The following is a 23477-nucleotide window of genomic DNA, read 5'->3' as shown; positions in this document are numbered from 1 at the left end:
GCTTCAGAAGACAAAGGCATTATCCTGACTTGTATATTGCCACCTCTATTCCTTAGCCACATGTTTAATAAATGAATCAGTTCTGGAAATAAGTTAGCTTCCCTTTTATATAGATATAACCTGGCCCCTGAACTTTGAAGCTTCTATTATTTTCCTTTTAGACTTCAGTTTGGGATACTTTCACAGTTTTCAAAAACAAATTAAAAAGTGAAAATGATCTCTTGAACAACAGTTCTTTTTTTTTAAACATCTCGTATTTTTGGCTTTTTGTTTTTTTGAGACAGGGTCTTGCTCTGCAGCCCTGGCTGGAGTGCAGTGGCATGATCACAGCTGTTTTCTTTTTTTTTTAAATCTGCTGAACATAATCTCTAATTCTCTGCCAATGATCTTAGAGCCAAGACATTCTAGTTACAGTATTTCATTATTTGGTGGTGTGATTTTTTTCTCCCTCTTTTTGGTTGATGAAAAGTTGTACCCAACTTCCCTCACTAATAATATGAATGATCTCCATTTCTCTTTATTGTTCATTGATGCATGCCACTATTTTACAGTGGCTAAGTCCATATACTTGGTGTTGAAAGCCACGAAGATGGTGAAGATTTTGTAATGTTCATTGCAGATCCCTAATCAGGATAGAAACTGGCAGGGATGTCCTGCAATTAAGCTACTAAGACTTCCATAGTTTCTTCTTTTCATTTGTAGTAGGCTTTTGGGAAGGTCCTTGGGCCTTTTAGTTGTCCCAAGAGCATTGCTGAAATTTATATTTGTGGAGAGTAGGGGTAAGGGGAGGTTTACTTAAATTTTGAAAAGATCTCATGACTTGACCTGGTGGTAATCCTGCTGAGCAAATCCTATTAAGTCTAGTTTGTTCAGGCTGCTATAAAAAATACCATAAAATGGGTGCTTATGAACAACAGAAATTTATTTCTTATAGTTCTAGAAGCTGGGAAGTCCAAGATCCAGGCATTCACAAATTTGATATCTGGTGAGGGTTCATTTCCTTGTTCATAGATGACTTTTCCCTATAACCTTACATGGCAAAAGGGGTAAGGGAATTATTTTGGGGTCTCCTTTATAAGGGCACTAATCCCATTCACGAGGGTTTCATCTTTATGACCTGATCACCTCCCAAAGGTCCCATCTCCTAAGATCATCACTTTGGGGGTTAAATGCCAACATGTGAATTTTTGGGGGGCACATTCAGACCATAGTACAAGTGTTAAAACTGCAAGAAGAATCCCCACACTCAAGGTAACCCAAGTAATAGACTAATATGAATCAATCCAACCCAATTGTTGGGAATTCTCATAGTTCTTGCAGAGGTTCTTTTCTTGGTTCATTTTCTTGGAACTTTCCAAGTCGTCTTTAGACTACTTTCCATGCTCAAACTTCCAAGTATCAGGATATTCCTTTCCCTCATCTTTTGTCCCTATATTCCTCAACTTTCATCCTACCCCTTTATGCTTCTGCATGTAACTTTATTTTCTTCTTGATGCTATCAAAAGCTATTGATGTCCTGCCAGAAAGATCTCCCATTAAAAGCAAACTGCAAGATTTTCTAACAAAATTTAGTCAGGGATCCTCAGGACAGGAACAGACATGGCTTCAAAATTTAAGATTGTCTGATCCCTACTCTGGGTAGCACAGGAAAATGTTTCCCTTCCATTCTGAGGACAACGTTCTTTCCTCTCTCTCCCTTTGCTCCCATATCCCTCAATCCCACCACCCTCTAATAAAATAAGCCAATAGGTTTAAGGCTGCAGAGAGTATAAAATACTTGAACTTACATATCAAATCATGTTAAATATCTATATTTTAGTATGAAAGACCCTCAGTAGTTATGTTAAAAAAAATAACTATTACCCAGGTAATATTTCTGTCCAGAAATTTGAGAAACAGAATTATTTGTAATTATCTACACATTTAAGAAAATTGAACTCCTTATGAAATATAACTTTAGGAATTACTGGAGATTCATTTGAGGTCTGGTTGATTATCATGACCTTAGGAATTTACTTAACCTCTCTAAATCCCAGTTTGCTTCTCTGAAAAATGATAAAAATGTTTTCCTCACAGGGTATATGTGAGAATTACGGAGCTCATGTATATAAATAATTTTTCATAGTTCCTGGTATTAAAAACTCAATATATTTTAAAAATGATGCTGATGGTAATGATATGCTATTTGTCAAGTAATCACATGTATTTTTACCCAGAATTAAAAAAAAAAACACAACTTTTCCCCTATCCCTTAGGTTACATATGTTGCTATGTTCACTGTTTTCCTTTTATAGTTAAAATAAGCTGTAACGCATCGTTTCCCATTTTTTTTTTGCCAGCTACATTTCTTATCTCTATTGATAATAACTATCCCACCTATGTCTCTGCTTTTTCATGCTTGAGGGATCTCTGGATCAATCAACGTGCATCATGGCCTGAAAAAGCCCAATTTATGGGCAATAAAGTGAATCATCTTATTATCAGGAACGAATATATGTTTCCTTTATTGACTGCTGACTATGTAGAGCATACCAACCAAATTGCCATTCATCTATCCATTCAACAATATTTATTAGCTATTCCGCACTGGGCAATGCTCTAGGCTTGGGGATAGAACAGTGAACAAACAAAATCCTTAGCCTAATGGATATTACCTGGAAGTGTGCCAGGAAGAATAAACTCACTTGTGAATTACAACAATAAGTGGTTTATTCAGGTCAAAATCTTGTCTTGTCTCCTGGGAATTTCACTGAATTGCATCATGTAGGAGGCAAACTATACCCCAAGAATTAAGAGCAATTGTGAATAAATGATAAACCACAGAGCTTACATTTACCTCCTAATACAGTTAACTCCTAATATATATATATATACATATATTACGAGGTAAATGTAAGCTGTAACTTTATGCATATATTGTAAGTAGTAACTATACATATCTACTTATATACTGTATACATATATAGTAAGTAGTAACTATACATATATACATATATAGTTACTACTTACATTTATATATGTGTATGTGTATATATATGTATATATACAGTACACACACATACTGTTACTACCGGCTGTAAAATTGAATAGGATATAGTGTCTTCCCTCACAGAGCTGCCAATTATGTTGGAGGATGTAATAAATACAAAGTCTGTTTCTTCATCTTCGGTTTAACAAATGACTGATGTGAGGAAAAAAGTTGTAGGAATATGTTCACATAGTCACCCAAATGGAGCATCCTACTCTGTCACCATTTCAGGATTAAGACTAGACAGTCTTTTGTGTTACAAATTGGGACATCAGTGCTCTGGGAAACAGTGATGTCCACCATTCTAAATCCCTTGGTATTACTATTTCATTGATTAAACTACACTTCTGATATTTTAGACTAAAATGTTTTGGCTTATCGCAGTCTAGGAAACCTGTCTTGGGTATATAAAACAGATAGTTGATGCACGATTAGGGAAAAATAAGGCAACCTATGAAAATGGCCTTATGGATTAAAAGAAGTGAGCTCCTATATGGTCAGTGGAATCCAGGAAAAATTTAATGGAAAAAGCGCCACCTAAGCTTAGCTTTAAAACACAGAGTATCTTCAGGCAGAAAAGGCTATAGGAGAATGTGCCCAAACGGAGTTCGGCTGGAGACAAAGAATAAAGACTAGAAAGAACAATTACCCGAGGCCAGACATGGTGTTGGACGGGCCAAGATGCTTACTACTTAAAGCCATAGAACACTGTTTGCTGGACACAATGAGTGGAATATAGAACAATGCAACTAGTTTAACACTTTGCCCCTCTTAGTGGTTTATTAGTTAATTTTTTCCTGAAAAAAAAAATGTGTATACTACTTTTTCTGCACTTTTCTATATCAGATCTTGATTTAAAACTTTACCACTCTTGGTGATTTATTATTAGTTTTTTTAATCCGAAAAAACGTGTATACTCCTTTTTCTGCATTTTTCTATATCAGATCTTGATTGGCTCACCACCATTACACACACACACATCTCTCTTCTCCCATCCTCCCAGCGTTATAGAATCATTTGTTGTAAAATCAGTATTCAGTATTTACATAATTATGACTGACTTTACATGACTACTATTATTCATAGTTGAGGTATACCTTGTATACAGTGTAGTTTTTAAATTTTTATTTTTCTCAGCGTTCAAAATTATATGTTCTGTTTTCTTAATTTTGAAAAATATGCATTCACTAATTTATCCCCACACTCTTTGGAAAATGAAAGCTCTCTAGGCTGTATTCAAATACACCAGGTACTCTATCAATTTTTATTTTTTAAACTATTCTACCTGAGCTCTCCATCTTTAGCCATTTCCTGTTGACTTCATACTGTTCTCCCCTACCACTCTCCCTCTTTAATATATTACCGTTTTAGAAACTTTATGGCTACCCTGTAAGTAATAAAAATGTCTTTCCCCACTCAACAACAGACAGTACCTTTCAAGTTTCCACTTTATAAGGACATAACCCCCATTCCATTTACTTCCCCCGCCCTCCTTCAACATTCCCACTTGTATTTCCAGCTGTATTTTTAAAACATGGTTAATAACATTTGCACTCCACTTTGTAACCATAATTAAGTATGCCCTTAAACAATAAAAACCATAAACAACATTTGTATTTTACGATTATTTAAATGTTATTCACTGAACAGCCAAGCTTTGTGCTACTATGGGATTTCGTTTTCTGCGGTTCCAAGTCTTGATCCACGTCCTGCCACAGGATCACTGAAGTAGAGCCCATTTTCTTACACTCTCGCCATTAGTTCAAAAGCTTGCAGCATTTTATGTCTGGTACTTGGAGGATGATTTTCCTGTACAGTTTTGCGTTTTTTTCACTGAAAATTTCTGATTATTATTGTTTTCTCTTGTGGGATGAAGAAGTATGTACCTTCTATATCACAGCCTTAATACCTTCAGCTTCTTATTCATTCAAATCTTGCTTACAATCCAGTCCGAGGATTCCCGGTTTACTGATTTTCTTTTTCCTGCAAATTTTAGCCTTCTGTTTTGGTTTGAAATAATGCATCCTCTGCGCTTTGTCACATTCTGAAATTCGTCAGGTGTTTTAGGATGCACACTTTCTTAGATCTTTTCGAGGGTCTTAACTGCAGTTCTGTTTCCGGAATCGCGTATTTTCTTTCTAGGGATTGTAGGCTCCCGGCCGCCCCCTGAGGAGCTCCGCTAGCAGCTAAGAGGGCAGCCACGAAGAGCGCCTGAGCACTCTCGCGAGACTGTGGGGCTCGCCATTGGCTGCTCCGCCGCGCCGCAACGGACCCTGGGAGTCGGCCATCATGCTGGCCCCGGAGGCCGTTAGCTTAGTCATGGCTCTAAATATGTACCTGCAATCGGATGTTGAGGATCACCGAGCCCGCGACGTAGAAGTACGGGAAGTTCATGCGCAGCTGCCAGGCCAGCTCGAAGAAGGCGAGCAGGGTGCGGGAGAGCCCCTTGCAGAAGACGCCGTACGAGGTGGGTGTCGCGGCGGGGCTTGAGGCCCTGACGGCCAAGGAGGACGGAGCCGCCGCGGGGGCCATGAGCCAGGTGTCGCCGCCCGCCCAGCGTCTGTAGCGAGGGTTGCCGCAGGGCCCGCGGACCCCCTAGCGACGGCTGGGACCGGCAGGACGGTAAGCAAAGCGGCTCCCAGGCTCACACCCAAGCTTGCCGCTGCAGCCGCTCGGTCCAGTGCGGCGCGTAGCTCCGGGCGCCGCTGGCGCTCCGCCCCTTCCTGTCTGCTTCTCACTGTGGCATTTACCATTTAGAGCTCAACTGATGGTAGGTGGCTCTGGAATAGGATGTGTTATACATGTACGAACATCCATGCAGATAGTTCCACTTTAAAATGAAAAAAGCTAAGCGAGATGTAACTTGCCGTAGGGCACAAAATTTGTAAGGGCCAAAGCTAGATTAAAACTTTAGTTTGTCTGCTGTGTTATGTGGGATGTTAGGAATCTTACCCTTTTGATTTCATAACATTAATATTAGGGCAAGATGGTTCCTACGCCAATGAAAGCACAAGGTCTCTGTATTCATAATATACCATAGGCATAAAAAGGATCACAATCTTAGTCTTTGGATTTTTCTATTTATTAGGAATATTTAAATTGCAAGTGACAGAAATGATAAACATTCAAGCAAAAAACTAGTGGACACACACGCGTATATACATAAGGACATACATACAAAATTATATTCCCAGCCATGTAAACCCTTAAAAAGTTCAGATTAGCTGTGGAAGCTTCAGCCATTTCTGCATGGAGATGCATCTGTGAAACCTGTGGCTAGTCTCCAAGAGCTGGAATACTACTCTGTACTTCCAAACTCTTTTTTTTTGTTGTTGTTTTTGAGACGGGAGTCTCGCTCTGTCGCCCAGGCTGGAGTGCAGTGGCGCGATCTCGGCTCACTGCAAGCTCCGCCTCCCGGGTTCACGCCATTCTCCTGCCTCAGCCTCCCGAGTAGCTGGGACTGCAGGCGCCCGCCACCATGCCCGGCTAATTTTTTGTATTTTTTGGTAGAGACGGGGTTTCACCGTGTTAGCCAGGATGGTCTCGATCTCCTGACCTCGTGATCTGCCCGCCTCAGCCTCCCAAAGTGCTGGGATTACAGGCGTGAGCCACCGCGCCCGGCCTGTACTTCCAAATTCTTAATACCATTAGAGTAACAGCACAGTGAATCTCTAATAGCCACAATACTTTTGTTATTTAAATGATGCACATTTCATTACCTTCACTTATCTCCCATTTTAACTAGAAAGCACTGTATTTTTTAATCGCACACACCGTCTTCATTCATGGATTATTCAAATGTGTGATTTCTGATCATGACCTTAAGGTTACAGTCTTGTTCTGAAAAGCATTGTTGAGATACCACACATCGCACCGTGCACTGCATGTCTAGCAGCTACTCAGAGCACAAGTACGGTACCCTAGAGTACCTCTGTTTCTATATAGTCTACTGATGATATGACTGGTAGAAATAACGTGCCACTGAGAAATTTGTAAAAATTAATTTTGTGTTCCCAGCTAGTATTCTTTTGCTGCTTTGCTGCACCAGTACCACTCCAGCGAGGTAGCACTTAGAGGAATTACTTATGACAACTTCTAAAATACTGGTATAGAGACTGAAGAGTGATGTAAAATAAATGATCAATTCTGAGAACTGGGAGAAGATATATAGTTTCAGTTCACAAATATAATTTACTCCCTTTGAAAACTGAAAGACTAATACACAGAGCCATTCAGAGTCACAGGAGTCATTACGTTCCTGGATTTTTCATTTCCAAATATGTAAAGCTATGTGGACTCATTCTGTCTTCTGTTCCTCTTTTGTGCCACCCTTTACGCCCTACTTGCTCCGTTTCTGGGTAACTCCATGAAAACTTTATCTTCCACCCTGAGACCGTGGGGAAAATAGCAGCCACCCACTGATAACATGGCCAGATTGAGGGCCTATTCCAATGGGACGGGAATAGGCAAAGCACAGTCACAAAGCTCCAAATCCTACTCCTTAATGCTCTAGAGCTGAAGAAAGATTTCCTTCTTTCCACCTGAGAGTGGGATAGGAGCAATAATTTAGGTGGTTGTAGTTTTTATCTGCCCCTTGATGTTTAGGTTTGAATGCCTAATCTACACTTCTTTTGCTGAGGGTGTTATTAGGAGAATTCGTGATTAGAATATTCATGATTGGAAATGGCTTGATTGTACAAATTAGAAAATTCATGATTGGAAATGGCTTGATTGTACGGATTAACTGCATTGACTGGCTTGGGCATTGGAAGCTTCCTTTAACTGACTTTTCATCAGGTTAGCCAGCTCCAGAATTTAACAGCTGTGTTTAATACTGCTTAATATTTTTATACTTATGTTCACACCACACCATTAACTTGTGCTAGTGCCAAACTAGAAAAAAAGTACGTTTCCTTTTGGACACTGATCAGTACTCAACCCTCTGGTTTGCTATCTGCCTGATAATTTTTGGAGGTGGGGGTGGTTCACAATAGCTAATTTTTCTCAGCCATTTTTCCTCTGGATAAAGTGTGGAATTAATTATGTGAATATTATGATTCTGATGGAGTCCTTGGTTTATTAACATTCCATTGGGAAATAAATGATTTTGGAGTCGTAATCTTATTTTCTTTTTATCATGTACTGTTTTTCAGCTTTTATAGCAGATTTGATTCACTTTATGGTAAACAGCCTGCTGGGCATGATGCTTTTGCAGATAGTAGGAGCCTTCTGCCTTTCTGATCACTCTGATTCTGATTCTTGGGAAGAGCAAGCTGAGTCAGACCTCACTGATAATGCTGTGGAAGATTAGATTCTTGATATGATGGGAAACCTTGGCTCCTTGAAAGCCTTGACGAAAACTTTTTTGTATTAGGAAAAAATAAAATCAAGTAGAAGCCCACATAAAAACTCTTTAATTTTTCTTTTCTCTTTCTTTCTTTCTCTTTCTTTTCTTTTTCCTTCCTTCCTTCCTTCCTTCCTTTCTTTCTTTTTTTTTACCATGGCTTTAATATGTACATATAGTTTGACGTCATTGTAATTCTTACCAGAACATACTCAGAGCTAAATATATACTCTTATTTCCATATTTCAAGAAAGACTTTCTTTTTCTCCCCTCAAACCTCTCTTTTAGACAATGAAACACACTTAATAATTGTCAGATTATTAAGATCTATTGTATTCTTCATTACAAGGCCAGATTTCATAGGTGCATAAAAATTCACCTATACATGAATCTATTTTTTAATTGAGACATTTGTAAACCATGCATGTGGAAGAATATGATATAGCATGCATTTATGCATGCATTTTGAAAACCAGCTTGAGAATTTTACTTCCTTTTAGTCAGTAGTAGACCAAAAGAGAATGTTGCTTCTGCTCTAACAGAGAGAGTAAACTAGGTAGGCTACAAAGTCATAATTTATTTTGAGCTTGTTAGAACTGAAGTTACAAGGTGAGCAGGTAAACTGAATTTTAGCACTTTGGGAGGCCGAGGTGGGTGGATCCCGAGGTCAGGAGATCTGGACCATCATGGCTAACATGGTGAAACCCCGTCTCTCTACTAAAAATACAAAAAATTAGCTGGGTGTGGTGGCGGACGCCTGTAGTCCCAGCTACTCAGGGAGGCTGAGGCCAGAGAATGGTGTGAACCCAGGAGGCGGAGCTTGCAGTGAGCCGAGATGGGGCCACTGCACTCCAGCCTGGGTGACAGAGCGAGACTCCATATCAAAAAAAAAAAAAAAAATTACAAGCCTTTCCAAATAGGAGACATGAATTGTTTCATCTGTGGCAGAACTCCAGAAGAGTTCTCTGGCGTTTCGGTAGGTAACAAGAAAATGGCTGAAATTTTAACAAATTCTTACAAAGGTTGAGTGTAGTTTAATGTGACAGTTTAGAATACCTGGGAGCCCCAGACACAGGAGTGATCTGTAATTGCCAGCTTTTCCCCTTGGGCTTCTACCGAATGCTTACTGGAAAGGTTGAGGACAGACAGGAAACCTAGGAAAGTTCCTTTATGGTACACGGTATAGGAGGCAGAATAATGGCTTTCCCAAAGATGTCTATGACTTAATCTTTGGAACTAGTTAATATGTTACATTATATGGCATGGAGATTTTGCAAATGTGATTATTGGTATGCACCTTGAGACAGGAGATTATCCCATATTATTTAGGTGGGTTCAGTCTAATCATATGAGCCCTTAAAAACAGATTATTTCTTAACTAGGGTTAGAGAGATGCAACACTTCTGACTTTGAAGATGAAGGAGGCCCCAAACCAAGGTCTGCAGGTAGTTTCTAGAAGCTGGGAATGGCAAGGAAATGGATTCCTTCCTAGAGCCTCCAGAAAGCAACGCAGCCTTGCTGACACCTTGATTTTAGCTTAGTAAGACAAATACCAGACTTCTGATCTGTAGAACTGTTAAGATAATTTTGTAGTATTTAAGCCACTAAATTTATGATAATTTGTTTTAGCAGCAGTGCAAATCTAAAACAAATGGGAACAAAGTCTTCTTAAGTTTTAAAGTGGAGTAATAGAAACTGGAGAAGCCCATTTACACTGGACCCTGCATGAGTAAAAGGTGGTTGTTGGCCAGTGCTAGGGGACAGGCAAGAAAACTACACATGTTCTGGATCTTTATTATGCAAAATCTGCCTGCTGCTGAGTGAGGGGCAGGGAATACACTGTAACTTGGACCCTACTCTGATATTGGGCAATAGCTGATTGGCACAAGGGATGGGGTAAGAAACCTGCCTGCACTCCTAGGTCTGCATTAATACATATTAGAAGTCTGTTGTCACAGGGGAAGTCCAGGAAACTCACTTGCTCTGGGCTGCATGCTGGCTAAACAGAAAGGATCTGCCAGTGAAGGAAGGCAGAAAACCCACCAATCCTGGACTCTGCATGAACACTAGGAAAACCCCATTTGCTGCAGGAAGGGGGCAGTTAACCTGATGATATCAAGACCCTCCACTGATACAAGGCATTGATTGATTGACACTCAAGGAGGGGCAGGAAGATTGCCTGACTTGGACTCCCATGCTGACACCGGGTGAAAGCCATCTGTTGCTACTGGAGGAGGGGGAGAAAACCAGCTTTCGGCCAGGATCCTTCACTGATTTTAGGCAGTTTTTCTTGTTGTGGGAGTGGTAGGAGCACTAAAAAAGCCCCACATCTGAGGCAAAGGTACGTAGACGGGGCAGTTGCTAGAGAAGAACAAAGAGCTCCCATTGCCCCACCATGAACTTTTCTCTGATTAACAAGCAATGCCACTATACTGGGAGAGGGACACAAGTGTAGAAAGAGCCTTCTCTATGGTGCATGTGTGGTCTCTTGAAGCTGAGCACAAACACTGAGAATCCCTTTGGCACTCCAGTCTTCCCCAAAACACAAGTTACTGGCATTCCACCACTGAAGCCATTTGAATCTAAATACAGATAAACTACAGATTGGATTGATTCAATTTCACACACTTAGTAGTTTGACAGAATAAGAAGGAGGCCCATTTTTGAGGGGTAATATTTATCTCAGGATTTATCTCAGGATTTACTGTAAATATGTATACACACATACAAAAACCCAGGCATTGTTAAGAGAAAATAATGGCCCAGAGGTTGAAATTATCAGACAGAACCTTTAAAAATAATTATGATTAATGTGTTAAAATTCTAGTGGAAAAGATAAATAACATGCTCAGGAAATTTTAGCAGAGAGATAGAAACTATATAAGAGGCTCAAATGAAAATGCTAGAAATGAAAAACAGTATTGGAGGTGAAAGATTCCTTTGGCAATTTATCAACAGACTGGAGATGGCAGAGGCAGAATCAGTAATGTTGAAGGCAGATTACTATATATTATTCAAACAGAAAAATGAAAGAGAGGGAGAAAAGGAGAGAAGAGATGGAGGAAAAAATTGGAAAGACTGACAATACTAATTTGTGAGGATACGGGGCAACTAGAATCCTCATACATTACTGGTGGAGATGCAAAGTGGCAAAGCCTCTTTGGATGAGTTTGATAGTTTCTTATGAAGTAAAAAATACCATGAAACCCAGCAATTCTTAAGAGAAATGAAAACATACCCATAAAATTGAATACTACTCAGCAACAAAAAAGAATAAATCACTTTTACATGCAACAACAAATGACTAAACATTCTACCAAGTGAAAGAAAGGTTCAAACATGATACCATTTTCTCTTCTACAAAGAGAAAAATATAGTGACAGAAAACAGATCAGTGATAGCCAAAGGCCTGAGGTAGAATGCACTGCAAAGGGGTCTAGGAATGTCAAGGATGTTTTTGAGGGTGATGGAAATGTTCCATATCTTGATTGTGGTAGTTAATCTGTATAATTTGCCAAAAGTAAACTGTATAATTAAAATGGTTTTTCATATAATTTATAAAAATTATATTTCAGTAAAGCTGATTTACAAAAAGAAGCATTTTTTTTTTGAGAAGCCTCAGACCACATTAGGTAGAAAACAAGACATTTTAGATGTTCTGAGTTAGAAGAAGTTTAATCAGGGAGTTAGACACTATACAAACATTAGAAGGCTTTGGGGGAAGTGAGACTAATTCTGGAGGGTTACTTTCAGGAATCCAGAATTGTAGGGGTTGTACATGAAGGCAATAACATTTGTGTCAGCTACTTGCATCCTCTATGCAGGCTACTGTATTAGTCAGGGATCTCCAAATAAACAGATCCAACAGAATCATAATTATGAGCCAATTTTCATAATAAATATGTGTAAAAAGGGATTCATTATAGGGATTGGCTCAATTGATTATGGAGGCTGAGAAGTCCCATGATACAGCCAGTGGTGTAGTCTTGAGGCCAAAGGCCTGAGAATCAGGGGCTCTGATGTCCAAGGGCAGGAGGAGATGGATGTCTCCACTCGAGAAGAGAGTATATTTGCCCTTCCTCCAGCTTTTTGTTCTATTAGGGCCCTCAGCAGATTGGTTGATGCCTACCTACATTGGTGAGGGCAGATCTTTACTCGGTCTACAGATTCCAATGCTCATCTCTTCTAGAAACACCTTTACAGAGGCACCCAGAAATAATGTTTTACCAGTTATATGGGTATTCCTTAACCCAGTCAAGTTGATATGTAAAATTAACCATCACAGCTACTGATGATATCAGGTGCCTCTGGCCTCAAAGTGAGTGATTCCTAGGAGTATATTTGTAGCTATCCAACCCTTATGCTTGTAATCTGTAGATACCTAAGTGCCAGTCTAGATTGCTGCCCAAGAAATAATAGCTTTACCTCAAAGTGTCTTTTGTTAAGGGGGAATTTAATTGACCATGGGGTCTGGGAAATGTTATTTCCAGCTTCTTTTTTATGTCCCTGTGGCAAAGGTGAGAGCTTAGAAACTTGGGGATGGTATATGGTAGAGTAAAAAATCTGATACACACATTGTATCTAGATGCTTAGCTTTGAATCTGCTTCTGCAGACTTTGTAATGATTCTCTGACACACTTTAATAAATGTCTTTTGTGCTTAAACTACCAGAATAGATTTTAAAAATAAGTTCATGTTGATATTTCCAATTCAGATTTTATATTCTTCTTTTTTTCTCATGCTGAAAATCTTGGTCCGTAACCACACAACATTCACATAATTAATTGTGTGCATCAGCGCATATAATAGTTTCAAACTAATAGTACTCAGATTAGATTATTCTAACAGTTTAATTATTAAAACACTTTCAGATTTATCTTAGCATATATCCTTCTGGAGATAAAAAAACTATGTTGTAGGATCATTTGAAACAATTCCTCTTTTAGTTAAATCATCCATCAGACAGGTTCATTTGTTTTTATTTTTATTTTTCAGGATTAATATTCCTTTATTTTAATTTTTAGTGATTATTTAATAAATGTTCATGGTACCAGGGGTAAAACTTCAAAACAAAATGTATTCAGAGAAGCCTAGCTTCTTTCCTGTCATATGCTCTGTGTTTCCTTTCCTATAGGTAACCAATTTTTTTTCCTTTTTTAATTGCTTTTAAAAATTTAAGATATGGAAGGGGCCATGCTAATATTCTCTGTAATTGTTCCAACTTTAGTATATGTGCTGCTGAAGTGAACACTATACGTAACCATTTTTTAAAGTCAGCTTTTGACAATACCATTCTTAAGCAATACAGAACATACTACACACATTGTTCTGCATTTTTCCTTTTAAAATAATTTAATAATTAGGTATCACTTCATAGTACTATATAGCAATCTTTCTCATTTCTTTTTACAGCTGAATAGTGCTCCATGTATCCCTTCTCTCTGCAATTATTGATTGACTCAGGCTAAAGAAGTCTTCGCAAATATTAACACATTTTTCCATGGTTGCCCAGGGGGTATTCTTCATTACAGGTGTGCATGTGTATTTATGTGTGTGTTTGGGGTGAGGCTGTATTTGTTGGGGACATAGAGTTTTCACACATCACTTCTCAAGCTCCAGTGGCAAGAACTCAGACACTGGGTCACACCCAACTGCATGGGATCCTGGGAAATGTAGTCTGATGTGTGCTCAGGAAGAGGAGAACAAGGATTTTGGTCAGCAACACAGTACCTGCCACAGACTTCATGCCTGTTTTTAAATCACCATATGTACCCTTCTTCCCACTTATAGAACACACTTTTGCTCCTTTCCTGGGGATGCATTAAAGTCTTATGTTATATCAGCTTAAAGTTCAGGGCTTCTGAGTGATAGACAGTTCTGTTTACCACTTCCAAATGTAGTCCCTCATGGTCTGGGAATAAATGAAAACAAAAAACACAAGATATATATATCTTCACTTCAAAGTATAAAGTGGATGATTAGGGGCAGGCTGACTGGCAATAATAAACTCCTCCCATTTAGAAAGAAAACAGGAGGAATACAATGGTAGATTGGCCATAGCAGTGACAAACCTTCCTTGATAGGCTATGTGGAGTCGCCTGCCCTGGATTTACAGGGAAGTTCCTGATTAGTCCCTGTGTCTGGACTCTGGGAGAAACTCCCTTATCCATCATTTTCTGAGGATCCTGGCTTTACCCTCTGGATGTTCTTCATTATTATCCTCCTTGGCTGCATCTGAAAAGGATGATGAGGAGGGTACCTTCCTGGAGAAGGTACGTATTTCAAGTCTTTTCAATAATGCAAGTTTGGAAGCCAGAGAGTCATTTTAATATCACATATTTAATTAAATCACTCATAATTTATTTGACAAATGCAATATCCTCAGCAACATATGAAGTTTTTAATCTACTTGCTTCTGGTCAGTTCCATCTTACCCTATAAAAATTTCCAAAATGGTTGTCCTTACACAAATGTTTCATGTCTGTATAAATAAGAAAATAGACAAACATTTTTCCCTTACTTATCCCAGGCCTCTTTCTTTCACTTTGGTGGCAGTTATCTTGAAGGCATTCGAAACAATGGTCTCTATGTTTAATTGAAAAGTCTTAATGGGCCTCTTAACAATTTTTTTTTCAGTCTCACTTATTGCTGTTTGATACCCCAAACCTGTGAGATTTTATACCCCTCTGAAACCTTAGATTTCTGAACTCTCTCTTGCTCTTAATTCTTATTTGCAAACCAGTCAATTCTTTTCCTTTCTCATCTTCTCATAATATCTTGCTAAAATATTTTGGAGAACAACCCTGGCACACCGTTTTGACTTTCATCAACTACTTCCCCTAGGGCCAGAGACTCATTAAACATGGCCTTCTTCTAAGTTATTGCATATAATGTTTTTAAAAAGTTTGCTTATGCACCACATGTGCCATCATGTTGCCAGTCTCCAAGATCTGTTCCTTCACTATCCAAATCCTCTAAACAAATTCTCCCACTTTCAGTTCCAATTTCTGTGTTAGACTGGGTAGACAAACTGCATCACAAATAGCTCCAAAATGTAAAACGTTTCGAACAATATGATTTAATTTTGTTCTTTTAATGGTACTGATATGTCTGAGTAACCTTCCCTATGCAGTTATTCACTAAATTAGGCTGATCACTTGGTGACCTTTAACACATAGCTTCCAAGATTGCCTTGGGGTCACCTTATTCCAGGCAGCCAGGAGCAGAAAAGGTGCATGGAGGAGGATGCATGGCAAATTTTTATGGGACGGGCCTGGAAATAGTGCACATAATTTCCACTCACATTACATTGTTCAGCTTTTAGTCACAATGCATCTGTAAGAGAGGCTTGGAAATATAGTCTATATGCTTAGAAAAAAGAGTAGAACATGAAATTTAGGACATGGAAGTTGGAGAGTGCATTTTGCTTAAAATAGCCATACAAATGTGAAACAAAAAAGTTCCTGCCTGTAGATGCATGGTATAGCTTGTTTATGTCACTTTTGTAGTTTGAAAGTGCCCTTAAACCTGTCTTGAATATTAGTTCTTTTCTTCTTTTTCATAAATTCTAAAGAATTCCTGGGCCAGGCGTGGTGGCTCACACCTGTAATCCCAGCACTTTGGGAGGCTGAGGCAGGAGGATTACGAGGTCAGGAGTTTGAGACCAGCCTGCCTGGCCAATATGGTGAAACCCCGTCTCTACTGAAAATACAAAAATCAGCTGGGCGTGGTGGTGCTCGCCTATAGTCCCAGCTACTCGGGAGGCTGAGGCAGAAGGATCGCTTGAACCTGGGAGGCGGAGGTTGCAGTAAGCTGAGATTGTGCCACTGCAGTACAGCCTGTGTGATGGAGTCTCACTCTGTCTCAAACAAACAAACAAACAAACAAACAAAAATTCCAGTTCAAACTGAATGTCCCTAACCTCAGAGAACTATAGTCAATTCTTCACTGAAGCATTTGTATCTTCCTCGTCTTTAATTCTGGTATATTTTGTTTATTCTGTTTAGCTCCTGTAACATTGCATACAAATTATTTATATTAATAGTTTTAGGACTTGGGTGAAATTCTTGAACTATGAATAATTTTAGGAACTTATTTCTATAAATCATATTGCATCAACAAAAATGCTTGGTAAGTAGAAGGATCTTACTGAATGAGAGACAAATAATTACTGAAATAAATAAATTATTTCTAACAATTTCTATTCAAAATTTAAGATACTTGTATTCAAGTGGTATGGCTCAGGGGAGATGAAAATGCAAATTAGTGAAAAATGATCTCTCATTTTTGCATGTTTACATACTTGACTTCACTTCTTTAGTCATTACCATGAATGGAAAATTGTGGCTGATGCTGAAGATAAATAGACATCATTAGTGTTTGTTCTAGAAATTATATAGTAGCTGACTGAAAGTGGTAAGAAAGGTATTCATGAAGCTTTGTATCTCTTAACAATTTGGTTTAGTACTGGAGTTACAATATAAATAGAACAAACTATTTTTTTCATGAAGATCTCTGAACATATATCTGAATTTTGGCTATGCCTTCTGAAATTGTGATGAAAACATAGATAGAAAGCATCATAAATGCATGCCCATCTGCAACTGTTTGACTATAAAGCTGTCAGTGAAGTAGAATATCGGAAATATTTTCATAGAAATGTCCCGTTGGAATTAATATTTTCTTTCTGGTGCTGGCAACAAGAGGACTTGTCTTAGGAATGCTGGGAAACGGGCTCATTGGACTGGTAAACTGCATTGAGTGGGCCAAGAGTTGGAAGGTCTCATCAGCTGATTTCATCCTCACCAGCTTGGCTATAGTCAGAATCATTCGACTGTATTTAATACTATCTGATTCATTTATAATGGTATTGTCCCCTCATCTATATACCATCCGTAAACTAGTAAAACTGTTTACTATTCTTTGGGCATTAATTAATCAGTTAAGTATCTGGTTTGCCACCTGCCTAAGCATTTTCTACTTGCTTAAGATAGCCAATTTCTCCCACTTATTTTTTGCCTGGCTGAAGTGGAGAATGAACAGAGTGGTTCTTGTGCTTTTCCTGGGGTCTTTGTTCTTATCGTTTGTTTACCTTTTTATGTCCAATGCCATTAGTGAGTTGTGAAAAAAACATGACTTTGCACTCAGATACAAGTAAAATAGTCTATCTTCAAGGCCTTAGGCTTCTCAGCTTGACATACGTTATTCCCTTTCTTCTGACTCTGACCTCTTTGCTCCTTTTATTTATATCCTTAGTGAGACACACCAAGAATTTGCAGCTCAACTCTCTGGGCTCAAGGGACTCCAGCACAGAGGCCCATAAAAGGACCATGAAAATGGTGATAGCCTTCCTCCTCCTTTTTATTATTAACTTTATTTCCACTTTAATAGGAGATTGGATCTTCCTTGAGGTAGAGAATTATCAGGTCATGATGTTTATTATGATGATTTTACTTGCCTTGCCCTCAGGCCGCTCATTTATTATAATTCTGGGAAACAACAAGCTAAGACAGAGCTCCTTGAGACTACTGTGGCATCTTAAATTCTCTCTGAAAAAAGCAAAACCTTTAACTTCATAGACAAAATTTAACTTTCTGCATCTATGAAAGAAATAACTTAATAGAAGACCTCATAAGTTAATTTTATATTTAACAATTTCTTTTTTGGAGTCCTTTTAAGTGTTGTTAAATAATTCTGAAATTTTCCTTAAAATATTCACTAACCATATTTTCTCAAAGTTGCCTGACATAATGTCTGATTCAAGGAAATGTCTCTACTATAATAATGCCTGCTGATAACAATAGAGTATGTGAGACTTGGAGAAAAAAGATAAACATTTATAATGGAATATAAATAAATGCACATATGATATACAAGGCAATATGAATAAATATATATAAAATCACAGAAAAAAGTGTAATGTAATTTTTTGAACAAAAAATTATAAATAGAGTAGGGAAAAAATTATAAAATGTTAAGTATAATTAAGTAAGTTTGTTAAAGCATAATATATATCAGTGTAATGCTTGGATATGTTTGTGGATGTGTAGTGCTACTTTGACTACTGTAATAAAATAACCCAGATGTAATCACAGTAGCTGGGAATGTAATGAAGCAGTTAAGAGAATTTTGCTTGCAAATGATGTTACTAAAATATGAAATGAAGATCATGTATTATTTTAATAGAGGAAATGGATATGTCCATATGAAAGAAAAAAAACCCAGCACTGTTGTTTGAGGTAACTTTTACCATAATTTAAAAAATGGAATAAAGGGAAAAAATAGCTGGTAAATCATGGGAAGTATGTTGGTTTTATATTAGTCTTCATGAAGTAGTAGGTGAAAATATTCTTCCAGGTTAAGCCCTGATGCAGAGAATGGTGTAAGAATCATAAGGCCATGGGGAAGAATTGTTGTTTTCTCCAGACAAAATGAACTCTTCCATTCAGGAAATAAGAGTGAGGTCACATCTATCACATTTATCAGGTAGGGTTCTCTCATTTAGCTATTAATATCATCATCATCATCACCACCACCACTATCATCATCATATATTTCATTTAACTATTTGTTTTTTAAATGTTTACATGCACGATTTGGAGAATGTCTAGGTAATTTCCTAAAGATTATTATTGTGGGTAAGTTGCATTATTAAAGAGCAAGGCTTATGTGAAACTTAATACATTTAGATTTAGAAGTTGAGTGTATTTTTACTTAAAATGCATTGCTTGAACAAATGATTTATAAATAATCTTAAACTCATCAGAGGCTAACTACCAGAAATATTTAGTTTTTAGTGTAAATAGCATTTGTATAATAAGAGAGATAAAGTCAATAAACCATTTTATAATTAAACTCTTATTTCAAAAGAGAGGCTTTAAAAGTCAATGAACCAAACAGAAGTAAGCCCTCACATCTTCAATATCATACTCTCTTGATGATGGACTTGTAAGGCACAAAGCCCCATGTCTAACAGTGTAAGGAGAGTAAAAGGACTACTTAAATATTAAGCAATGTTATAAGATGGTGTTGCTGTGATTGATGTATTATCTTTTATTTATGGTAATGGCATTTTGAGATCAAGTTCTGCTCCTTGAATTTTCATGTAATAAGAGTCTGTGGTGAAGATCCAGCAACAGAGAAGCTGCTACTTGCATCAAATTTATTTTTAGTTCTTTTCAACTTGGTTAAGAATGATTAGACTCACGCTTTTATTCTATTCTTGACCAAAGTGTGGGTAATCCCAGCACTTTGGGAGGCTGCGGCAGGCAGATCACGAGGTCAGGAGATCGAGACCATCCTGGTTAACATGGTGAAACCCCATCTCTACTAAAAATACAAAAAAATTAGCCGGGCGTGGTGGCGGGTGCCTGTAGACCCAGCTACTCGGGAGGCTGAGGCAGGAGACTGGTGTGAACCCGGGAGGCAGAGCTTGCAGTGAGCCAAGATCGCGCCACTGCACTCCAGCCTGGGTGACAGAGCAAGCCTGCATCTCAGAAAAAAAAAAAAAAAAAATTGGTGTTTTCTTTAACCAAAGTGTGGGTAAAAGAAGAGAATTATTGGTATTTTCTTGTCAAGTTTACTAAAAGTTTTTTAAAAATCTTTAAGAATTTGGTATTATGAGTATTTTATTTATCCATAGAAATAACTTATAGAAATAGAGTGAAAGTTTCTTTCTACCACCAAAATAATGACTGAAAAAATTAATATTAAGAATTCAATATTTAACAATCAATTAGATTTAACAATCAGTTAGAAATGGTAGAATAAAGAATTAGTGAATTGGAAGATAACTACACAGAGTGAAGCATAATTAGACAAAGAGATGGAAAAATACAGGCTAAAGGGGAAGAGCATTGAGGCTACAGTCAGAAAGTCTTAACATACTTTTGGAGTTCTGGAAGATTAGAAGAGAGAATGTAGGGAAGAAGTAATGTTGCTGAGACCTTTCCAAAAATAATAAAATGTATCAATCCATACATTTGAGAAACCAACAAACCTCAGACAAGATAACTGGAAACAAGTTAACATATAAATGCTACAGGAAACCAAAGACCAATAGAAAATTTGAAAAGTAGCCTGAGAAAAAAGATAGATTATGTTGAAAGGATCAACTGTTTGAATGACAACTGATTTTCAGCAGAAAGCATGGAAGCTAGAATTCAATGTAATATATTTCAGTGCGTTTCAAAGGAGTAGCAGACATTTCATAAACAGAAATTCAAAAGGATACATTTTCAGATAGAAAAAAGTTACTGAAAATACAAAGTTGAAGATGCAAGAAGGAATGAAAATAAAGGCAATGGCAAATGTGCGTAACTAAAAGGACTATTGACTGTATAGAACAATAATATCTTGTGTTAAAAGAGGTAATGAATAAAATGTATGCCAATAACATATAGACTGGGGTGAAGGTGAAAAAATTAAATTTAGTTTAATTATTATTTAACCTTTTCATTTTCTGTGAAGAGAGTCTGAGTATCAAATTCAATGCATGTACTCTAGCTATATATCCAAGAGAAGTGCATTAAATGACGTAAAATAATGCCCATGGTAGTATTATTTGTAATTGTTCTAAAAAGAAACAGCTCAAATACCTATAAATTAAGGAAGGATTAATAATTAGAGCAAATTCATATAATGGAACAATATAGAGAAATTGAGAGCAATGAACCACATGTACATGCAACAAAGTGGATACATTTTATCAACATAATGCTTAAAAAAAGAAGTCATAAACAAGAAAATATATTAAGGTTGTATTTATAAAGAGTTCAAAAATGAGGCAAACTCAAATCAATTTCTGCAATAAACGAATCATCTTGAAAATTGTATTTACAACTTCACAACTTCCTGTGTTAAAGTCAGGAAATTTTCTTTCTATATGTCACATAAAATTCTAGTTTTGATTTTTAACAACTGACCTAATTGGTTTCTAATGTTCTAGGAAAGACTTACAATCATTTTTCCAGGTTTCTGTACCTTCTCTGGTTCTCTGGTTTTCAAGTGAGAAAAGCTACACCTAAGCACCCCCATGAATTATACTGGAAAGTTTTCCACCTCTCTTTTTTGAGCAGAGATTTAGGAAAGTTGGCATTTGGATCCAAGTGACCCAAGCTTTAGGGCAGAATGAAAATTGCAAATCAGTGCAAGTTACTTTTTCTCCTATTTGCATGTAATCAAAGTTGAATCCAGCCCTTCAATCAAAATTACAGATCGAGTGTTACTGCCTGGGATTGGCAGAACTGTTTGATAGGAATGAAAATGTTTTTATGTTAATATAAAATTTGTGCCCACATGTATGAAGGATTTTTCTATTAAAACTCTACAATTAAGCAGAAGATGTGACACACTGCAAGAAATATGGCACCATGAAACTAACTACAACTGTATACTATTGGGGCTCAGAAAATGATACTGAAAATATATCACTCTTTGACATGCTGGACTAAACAGGAAGCCTCAAATTCTCTGTCTGAAGTTTTCCCTTCTGTCTGTGTCTCTGATCCTCTTTCCTGAAGCACCAGAGGGAATTCTCTCTGGAATTTCCTTATCTGATTAAGAAAATTTCTTTCCAGAAGAAATGCAATTTTTAAAAGACTCCTTGTCTAGGAATCTCATCAAATGACCAGGATAAGATACTGGATCAAATAGCCACTGGATAAGATACTTGGAGTTGTCAACATGCCTAGACACACTTTTCAGTTGTTCTTATGAAGGCAGCTCCAAGAGATTCCCTGGGTGACTTTATCTGCATAATAAGACAACCTTTGTTCACAGTGAAGTTCTGGCCCTAACCTTCCCTCCACCTCCCCTAGAGCTCAGAGGAAATTTGTCCTACGCCATTGCTCTTTAGATTATTCATTTCCTCTGGAAATCATTTATTCTTACATCCCTCGCTTTCTTCTCCCCAATTAAGAGTATACTTAAGAGTCAATTGTCTGGCCCCCGCTTTGAGTCTCATACTTGGTATATGGCTATCATGTATATATGCACATTAATAAAAACTTGTGTTTTTTCTTATTTTTCTATTGTCAGTTTATTTTCAATGAACCCTCAGAGCAGATGAAAACTTTCTCTTGGCTTCTTACAATACTTGATTCTCTTTTAATGTATTTCAGTTGAATTGGAGTATATGCTACTGATGGGAGAATTAAAAGAATTATTGATAAAAAACATTTTGGAATTGTTTGATTGTATCCGTAAACTGCCATAGTTGGCTGATGTATCATAAGATTTATTTGAGTGACTTTATTCTAACAAATTTGTCTCCAGTATTGAGTATGTTGAATACTATATACTATTTTTCAAAACTCAAAAATATTTTATATTATTTTTAAATATTACTTCTTTATTTCAATATTAAAGTAGAAAAAACATTCCACTGTTTTGCTCTGGACACAAACCACTTGTTTCACTCTCTTGTTTGCCATTTTTTTGGGGGTAATATCTGTTAGTGAGCTCATAATATTTATCATAATTCACATTATATGTATTATATTGTTATATCTACCCATTCATAAGATCCATTTCTACTCATATATCTCAGGTGTGTGTTGGTATAAAATTCACAAAATCTTACAAGTCTTTTGGTCTGAATTTTACTTTGTCCTGTATCACATTTTGTATCTTGTCATTTGGGGCCTGCTGGGAATTGAGTGTTATCATATATTTAAACATAAGAGGAGGCAGGGATATATATAGAGGGGTATCAGCATTCCTCTGTAAGCCAAACAGCTCAAGGTAACTCATTACAGGTTTTTAAGGCAAGGGAAGGAAGACTAACCTTCTCAGCGAGGGGAGGAAGAGTGCATCTCCTGGCAACGGTGCACCAGCAGAATTTAGGGGTTCAAGATCCTCCAGATTCTTTGGGATCTGCCATTACAGGCCCACCCCAATTTTTAAGTTCCTATTTCTTTTTTAGCAAATTTCCTTACTTTAACACAGGAAGTTGTGAAGTTGTAAATACAATTTTCAAGATGATTTATTTATTGCAGAAATTGATTTGAGTTTGCTTTTCAGAAATTTTAGTACTTCTGCTATAGGAGATAAGGACTTTTTTGAAGACAGTCGTAGGAATGTTATGTTAGTTTACATAATCCTAAG

General features: G+C 37.3%; 1 protein-coding gene and 1 pseudogene across 1 annotated transcript; one reads left to right on the top strand and one right to left on the bottom strand.

Moving 5' to 3' along the window:
- Nucleotides 1-3522: 3522 nt before the first annotated feature.
- SMIM10L1 (small integral membrane protein 10 like 1) lies at nucleotides 3523-5560 on the bottom strand. Its single transcript, XM_009424859.5, has one exon. It carries the CDS (start codon nucleotides 5558-5560, stop codon nucleotides 5354-5356), a length of 207 nt encoding a protein of 68 aa, XP_009423134.3. The 3' UTR covers nucleotides 3523-5353.
- Nucleotides 17031-17950, top strand: TAS2R18 (taste receptor, type 2, member 18 pseudogene; annotated as a pseudogene).

Source organism: Pan troglodytes, chromosome 10, assembly GCF_028858775.2.
Source record: "Pan troglodytes isolate AG18354 chromosome 10, NHGRI_mPanTro3-v2.0_pri, whole genome shotgun sequence".
NCBI lineage: Eukaryota > Metazoa > Chordata > Mammalia > Primates > Hominidae > Pan > Pan troglodytes.
This window is presented reverse-complemented; position numbering and strand designations above follow the sequence as displayed.

Bases quoted from the DNA above. Each gene is read 5' to 3' on its own strand.
- SMIM10L1 (XM_009424859.5), bottom strand. From the start codon at position 5,560: ATGGCCCCCGCGGCGGCTCCGTCCTCCTTGGCCGTCAGGGCCTCAAGC.